Source organism: Dunckerocampus dactyliophorus, chromosome 7 (assembly GCF_027744805.1).
Source record: "Dunckerocampus dactyliophorus isolate RoL2022-P2 chromosome 7, RoL_Ddac_1.1, whole genome shotgun sequence".
NCBI lineage: Eukaryota > Metazoa > Chordata > Actinopteri > Syngnathiformes > Syngnathidae > Dunckerocampus > Dunckerocampus dactyliophorus.
Window position 1 is genome coordinate 7,750,752 of NC_072825.1, and position 8,395 is coordinate 7,759,146.

The window sequence follows — 8,395 nt, forward strand, 5'->3', positions numbered from 1 at the left end:
GACTAAATGGTTGCATTTTGCGAGTAAAATATGAGACATTGCCTGTGAATTTTTCATCTACTCGCGCATGTGCAACAAAAGTACAAGTCGCCCTACTGAGTAGACAAGAGACGTCCTTTATTACGGTGAGAATGAAAAATAATCTGTGAAATGTGGAGTGAATTGCCGACAGCTTGCTACAGTCTAAGCCTATCGATGCAAGCGTGTGTTATCACTCACATTTGCCTCACACTGAAGTTCGACTATTCTACCATCTTTGTTTACACATTTTGCCTGGCCCCACTGTCTCTCTGGCGGCAGCTAGCCAGTTATAGTTACCCGCCTAGTCTTTGGTCCACGGACTCCAAATGTGGCTTTTGTTTTCTAACCACAGTGACATGTTGTCTTTAAAACAAACAAGCAATGCGGTTTGTTCAGAGCTCGTTTTTGTCCCGCAGGGAAGCGACGATGGCTATCACATTCATGGAGTACGTGCTAACTTTTCTAAAGTCTCACTTGACAACCTTACTCTTTTGTCACTATTATAATAATTATGTCTTGTCTCCAAAACACCAGTTGTGTGTCTAAGTTGCTCAACATAAACACGTAGTGTGTCCAGCTTTGAAACAGTGACGCTATCACGGGATCTCTACAGGTAGCTCGTGAACTACCAGTAGCTCGCCGTCTGATCAGTTGAGTAGCTCATCAAAGAATGTTTGTTTCTACTCTTAGTATTTATTATAACTGTTCAATTCAGACATGATGCCTGTATCTAATGACACATGAGCACAAAAGAGCATAACAACAAAGTGCACACTGTTACAGTGGAGGCGTGCTTTGTCAATCAAGTACAATTGAAATGTTGGCAGACACATAAAATACAAATAGATCACCTTTTTCTTTTTGTCAAAGTAGTTTTAATAGTGCTACTGGGCACTCAATTTATTTTACTGAATTACATTAAGCAGGACAGATTTCTATAAGAAAGATATTTAAATTGTTATTTTATCCTGTTGTGTTATTTTTAGGTAAAAATATATTATTAAAGAATTAACTTCCCATGTATTAGTATTACTCTAAAACAGGCATCAAATTAAATTCAGGTTGTGTCAAATAGTACATTTGGTTCACACAATTAAAGGCAAATAAAAATAGCGGCGTTGGTTGGGCCTGCCAATAAGGTGTCCCTTATTTATTTTTCCAGAAACTGGCAACCCAACAAGTTAATTTGCCAATTTTATTTGATTATTATTGAATCATTTCTGTTGCTGACAAACTTCACTTCACACTTCAGCCCAGTAGTTGACAGTAAGGCGCAAATGAGCTAGTTTGCCAACCCACATGAACTCCTAAAAAGGAAGAAAGAAGACGAACACCAAGGAAGAAGCTAAGGGGGCGGTAATGGAGTTTAATGTACATGATGCCAACAATGAGGCCTTCCAGAAGTTAGGGACAGAAAAAGGGTGGGTAGAGAAGACAGTTTATTGTTTGTGTATCGGTAATACAGTGGAAATAAGAGGAGATGTGAATATTTACTTTGCAAGTCGATTTCAGTGTAAATTTTCTACTTACGCTCCTAAAATTTTAGGCTAGGGGCCACTGTGCTCCTAGAAAAAAAGTTAGTCTGGAGCCCCTCTGTGCCAACATTCATAAACGCTCTGGTCAAAAAGAGGTTTCACTTCAGTGTGTTCAAGCCTTACTTGCTGTCTTGATGCATCCACCTGCAGGGAAATGAGCATAAAAGCTAGCACTACATAACGAAAACATTTTAAATGTCATACACAAGAGTACATAGAATATAGTACGTTTTAATCCAGTAGAAATAATACAAACACAAAACATTACTACTTTCAGTTATTGTCAAAATGGTAGTGGTGGGCAATACTCTAAAGTTAGGTGTCGAGTCGATACCATGTACGTAAATATAGTGCCAAGCTTGCCAATACAGATGCTGATACCGATACTTTTTACTTGAAATATTTCAAGATTATTCAAAGATATATCCCTGAATAACAATATAACAACAAAGTAACAATATGAACATACAAATACACATCTATTTGTGACAACCAACATAGACATGACCTGAAAAATACCAATTCAACATGCTAGTATCGAACTGATAGTGATACTAGCATTGGTATCGTTACTGTCGCTATTTGTCTGGATCCGCTCACTCCTCCAAAATTGTTTGTACGTTAGCTACCTTGAGTCCATACACTACGTCAACAAATCTTAAATATAGTTTGCAAATGACGTTTTAATGTATTTGTTTTAAGCGATGTGACTTGGAAATAGGTGTAGAGCTTAAATTCCATACTTACTTTCAAAATGTGAGGTTTACTTGTGGTCCATGTCAAGACAGCAGCAGAACGACAAAAAGTTAGCTAAATGTGTTGTGGCCCCAAGATAACCTCACGTACGATGTGTGGCGTTGATAAAATGTACTTTTCCAACCTATTAATTTATTTTGTGACTGTGTCAACCTCAAGATCGATTATTTGCCCAAATGTAGAAATAGACAACTGCTATGCCAGTTTATCTCGCTGTTTCACCTGCGCCAAAAATTACATCTAGGTGTGCTTGTTTGCCCAGCAGGCGCCTCCCACGTGCGCGTTCCTATAGCTCAATTAGTAGTAGATGCGCCCAACCGGGACATTTCTTCTAGTTCAACATACACGGAAGGGGGACGGCAAGCATACCTTATATGGAAAACTTACGATATTCCCACTTCCAGGACACAACATAAGGTACTATAGCACTAAGTTTATTAGAGTGGTTGTTGAACTATTTATTGTATAATTTATTCCGTTATTATTACTAATATACTACCATTTAAGAAAACAGTAGGGTGGTGTGGGCCATGGGCATGTGTATAGCATTTACGCAAACCTACGTCAATATGTCGTCCTAAGACCCACTTTATCATGAGACATTTGTACCATGAAACACCATTAACCGACTGATGGACCACATACAAAGGGATCCCAAATATGCACAAATCATTTATTTATTAATGCTGCCGTGCTGCTTATTACTGACAGCCAAACCACGAAAGAAGTACTGAGCAGTGCTACAGAGTACTCTTCCTATTTTTAATTATTAGGTCACACAACACAGACATTGTTCATGCAGTGGTCAGATAATTTATTACATTTATTTTACAAATAGTACAGCACAGATTAGCAGACGGGATCAGTATTAGTGTTTAAAAACAACAACAAAAAAACAGTTTTGACCTCATGGAATTCCCTAGGAACCCTTAAAAATACAGTGGAACCTATAAAGCCAAATGCCCGTGAATTCGTACAAGTCAGAATTCAACCTACCGGTAATTGTTTGGGAAAAATCAGTACACAGAATGTAGTTTGTTTGTGATATTTTGTGATGTCACTACAGTAGGGTAGCTACCAGAAAAAAAGTATCTTTCCCCAGTACTCAGTATGGCTGATGTGACAATAACTTCACACAATGATAAAAGAAGAACAAAGTGTAGTGTTTAGTCGTTAAAAGTACTTTTTACTTGTATGACAGTTTAGAACCACCATGCATAACGCCAACTCAGCCCCTCTTCACTTAAACATTCAAAGGATGAGGTTGTTTTTTTTTTACTTTTAGTTTTCATATATAGTGGTTAACTTCTTTTCACATTTAAATGACAGTTGAGAATGTTAAATTGTTAAATGTTAGGTGACAGCTACCATTTCCACATGAACACGGACATTATCAAAAATGCACATTTCTCCAGCAAAATCTCTATCCACAAGTGTAATTTTAAAGACATCTCTGTCCCGATGAAAGCACATTCACCAGCTGTCACGCACATTTTGGCCAATCTAAGGCCTGAAAAAGCAACTGCAGCTGTCTTGGTAGCGCATTATAATGGCTATTCATCAGTATAGTAAGGTATAACATGCAGATCCTTGTCTATTCATGGTTCTGCATTCGTGTTCCCACATATTTGCATATTAAATAATAAATAATGTACTTTTTTAAGCTAACGAGAATGGGGAGGAGGTTGGGTATTTGCAGTCGCTATAAATCCAACAGAGGTCTCACCAGTCAAATCAATCAAAATTTTCCAGCTGGAAGATGCTTTGACAAGATGTGTTGATGTGTAAAAGCACATTTTAAACATACATACAGATGTATGCCTATCAATGTTTCTTAATGTGTAGAACTGAATAAAAAAAAGTATAATAACTGTCAGAGGCATATTGTAGGCGTTAAGAGTATTGAAAAAAGCCATTTTAGGGCGTTGTCATTTTAGGGCTTTGTAAGGGTGCATCCTCGCTGTTTTTCACCACTTGCAGGGAACTTGGAACGTAACCTCCATAAATAGCAGGGATCTACTGTATCTTTAAAATCAGCATTCACTAAAATCCGTTTTACCCATCAATACACAAACACTGAAGCCGGAGTTTAAAAAAATCCTCATCCTGGCCGGAGTTTACCATTAACTCTGTTTTTCAGGACAAAACCCTGTTTGCATGTGGACAAAAGGCCAAAGCGCATTGACAAATATGCATTTTTCAAATATCCATGTCTGTGTGACTATAGCCTCAGTTTCCAACATTTCCGACGGGAAAACTTTTTCTAAATTCTAACAAATCGGACGTACCAGAACGGATTTGGTATCAGCGGCTCATAGCCAAGGTTCGTGTAGCTCTGCCTGCGCAGGATCGATTCCTGCTTGCTGACTCTATGTAGGTGTACTTGCAAGTGAGAATGGTTGTCTGGCTAAGTGGACACCCATCACCAAATCAGCCCACTGTCAGCTGAGATAGGCTCCAGCTTTCCCGCAAGAAAATGAATGGAACGGATTGTGTTTGACCTTAGCGGTTCCACTGTTAATTCATGTTAAAACCTAAACCTAGAAGTAGTTCTGTAGCTACGATCCTCTTAGTTTAGCCCTAGCGACATTTAGCGATGTGTCCAGAGAGGTGGTGGGAGCGAGCAAACCTGCGGAGACAGTTGGGGCAGGAGTACGGCTTCTCTCCAGTGTGAGTGCGCATGTGGGTTTTCAAATGGCCGGACAAACGGAAGCTCTTGCCACATTCCTGACATATGTACGGACGCAGGTTAGTGTGTGTCCTCCGGTGCTTGCCCAGATCGCCGGAGGAGGTGTAACGACGGTGGCAGTCGGGACATTCAAAGGGCTTCTCCCCGGAATGTATCCTCTTGTGCTTCACCAGGTCGCCGGACTGCGTGAAGCTCTTGTCGCACTCGTTGCACTTGTAGGGCCTCTCACCAGTGTGCGTGCGCTGGTGGTTCCGCAGATGTGCCAGGCGGATGAACTTGTTGCCGCAGACAGTGCAGTGGTAGGGCCTCTCGCCCGTGTGCGTCCTCAGGTGTATCTTCAGAGCCCCCAGGTCGCTGATCTTCAAGCCGCAGTCGCCGCATTGGTGGGACTTCTCGCTGTTGTGCAGCTTGCTGTGCACACGCAGGTTCTTGCGGGTGTTGAAGCTCTTCCCGCACACAGGGCACTGGAAAGGCTTCTCGCTGGAGTGCGTCCGCAAGTGGAGGTTGAGGCTCGCCTTTAAGCCGAATTCCTTCCCACACTGCGAGCAGGAGTACTCCTTCTTGGCCGAGTGTGTGGTGAGGTGACACTTGAGCTGATGTCCCCTTTGAAAGGCCTTGCCGCACACTTGACACTTGTGCGGCTTCTCCCCTGTGTGGATTCTCTGGTGCTGTCGCCAACTGCTGCGCTCCACAAAGCGCCTGCCGCAGTCCTTGCAGACAAATGGACGGTCACCTGTGTGAATGCGCATGTGGTCGTCCAGGCTCTGAGGCGTGCTCAGCTTCTTCCCACACTCGGAACACTTCAACCCCAGATCCAGACAGATGGGCTTTTCCTCGGATTCTGTGTGTGGCTGGTGACACAAGTGAGGCCCCTGCCCCCAGGTGGTTTTGAAGCTCTTCCCACAGTCAACGCAGCATAGGTGCCCACCTCTAATGACCACTGACATGCTGTGCCAGCGCTGGCAGTGGTTCTTCAGATTCTTCAAGTACTGGAAGCTGCGCACACATGTCGGGCACGGGTGGAGCCGGCGGGTAGGAGCAGAAGGGTGGCTCTCTCTGACGTGGACCCGAAGGTAGACTTTGGAGCTGAAGGTGCTGCCGCAGACGGTGCAGGTGTGTTTGGGGATGAGGCTTTTTTGGGCGTGGCTGGAGAGGCATTTCTTCAGCTCAGCAAGGTACTCTTTTTGGTGGACCCACTTCACGTGCTTCTCCAGGAAGTCCAGGTCGGTGAAAGAGACGTCACAGTGAGGACAGGGGAAAAATTCAGACGACTCTAAGAGAGGAGAGCGTAACAAAGACAGCAGTGCATTAAATACTAAGTGGTTAACGGATTAATTGTGAAAAACAAAGTGCACTATTTGGCTGCAAACAGCGGAGGCACTGTTGAGTCAACCTCAACTCGTTTGTCATCTGAACAACATTGCAAGTCGAGCTACTATGTATTACTCTGCTTGGAAACAGGAGTTCAAAACAAACACAGAGAGGGATTCTCCCATTTTAATTACAATTAATGGTCATTTTTTTTTGTTTTGGACATGCTTAAGTTACTTTAAAGGAACATCACATGTTTACACTTGCACAATTCAACATGTCGCAAAAGAAGTAGGAAGAAGCAAAGCTTATTTAATTCTACCATTATCCTACCATATTCTCCATGTCTATTACAGTGGATCCCCTCACATTTGCAATTCAGCAATCACGACCCTGCAAATTCACAGATTTTTGTTAAAACACGTTTTTCCCCTCTAAAAATAAGTATTTTTTTCTGCAGGAAACATATCTCCTTCAACATAAATCTGTAATAATTTATAAATAAGTGATAATGCAGGTAAACTGTACAGCATACATGTACTACTGTTAGAAAGCCCACCATTTTTACATGTTTATGCCTTTATGCTTCACTCCTTGAATGCACCATAGTTGTGTGCAGTTGTAGTTGTAGAGAAAGGAGTGAGTCGTGTGTCAAAAATTGACATTTTGAATAGACATATCGGATTTTCGCCATTCGCTGGTGGTCCCAGAAATTAACCCCCACAAAGAGTGGGGATCTATTGCATTGATAATTCATACCTAAAGGAGGCCCGGGGGTGGAGTAAATTACACAGACAGTTTGGGCGGGAGGCAGGAAACACTGCAGGAAGAGGTGCAGAGTCTGGAAGATCTAGAAAGCTTTCTGTGCGGGTTATCGTTTGTAGCTGCTCTATAGGTGTCCAGAACTCAATACAAGGGCCCGAAAATTAGTGTAATAGGTCCCCTTTAAGTTTTAACTTTTTAAGTTTTTTGGTAAATGTTGAACTGTTAATTCAGTTTGATTCCTAGTGGGGAAAACTGCAGTAGCGGTTAACTTTGTTTTTACACTTCAGACAGTTGAGAACAAAAAAGCACAGTACAGCGTGCCTGCCTGGGGTGCGCAGTTTGATTTAGTTTTGCGATTAACTGGTTTACTCTTGATTGTCAGCCCAAAGCTCCATCACTTGGTTTCTACGACAACGATATTGACTCCTACCTGTGCAGACCTCCTCTCCATCCTCCTCCTCTTCAATGTTGTCTCGATCATGAGAGTCTTCTTCTTCTTTTGGTAAACTCTCCTCCTTAACAGCTACATTATATTCTGCACTAAACTCACATCCATGCTGGAGGTCCGGCTCCACTTTTACAAGCCCCTGCAGGTGGTGGTGAGGACCATCTGTAGAGGGTGTCCCATCATCACCACCCTCTGGCTGAGAACCTAAATAGCTTAATGTGGCTCCACAATAAACCTCGGTGATCTCCAGGGAGTGTGGCTCCTCTTTGATTCGGATGTCGAGCTCCTCTCCATTGGTACAATATTCCCCAGAGTCTCCATCTTCCTCATTGAAAGACTGCAGCACGTCATTTTCACATTTAACCGTGACGACGTCGTCGTCCGCCTTTGCCGTGTCTTCCAGCGGCGTCTTGACAGACTCCACCTTCATGTTGTGCACCGTGGACGACACACACTTCAGTCAGAAATGATTATTAAGCTACTCGCCGCACAGGGAGGCGTAAGGAGGACAATAACAACGCAATGTTGATGTCACTCTCGGCTAATGTTAGCATCATGGCGTTAGCATCGTGGCTAACCGCATTAACCTGGCCGCGGTAAAGATGTAAGGTCCGAGTCACATATTCTGGCTTTGTCCACTAGAAGACACGCATATATACTCATACTAGAGAGCTGTTATAAATGCGGAGGTGTTACAGTAAGGCCCGTGTTTACTAACCTGCTACATTCGGCACTTTAAATAGAATACAGTACAGAGTACAGCCCGCACTGGATGAGATGGGGCACTTCCGGTTTGCGTGGACAATCAGGGACGTCCCTACTTAAATCCCGAAAAAGACCACGCCTTTTAAATATACTACCGTTCACCCA

The 8,395-nt window shown here is 42.7% G+C and overlaps 1 protein-coding gene across 1 annotated transcript; it reads right to left on the bottom strand.

The window, feature by feature from the left end:
• Positions 1-1,632: 1,632 nt before the first annotated feature.
• On the bottom strand, positions 1,633-8,305 carry LOC129184999 (oocyte zinc finger protein XlCOF6). Its single transcript, XM_054781613.1, has 3 exons — positions 7,508-8,305; positions 2,304-6,274; positions 1,633-1,700 (listed from the first exon to the last, which is right to left on the bottom strand). Exons 1-2 carry the CDS (start codon positions 7,953-7,955, stop codon positions 4,893-4,895), a joined length of 1,830 nt encoding a protein of 609 aa, XP_054637588.1. The 5' UTR covers positions 7,956-8,305; the 3' UTR covers positions 1,633-1,700; positions 2,304-4,892.
• Positions 8,306-8,395: the final 90 nt, after the last annotated feature.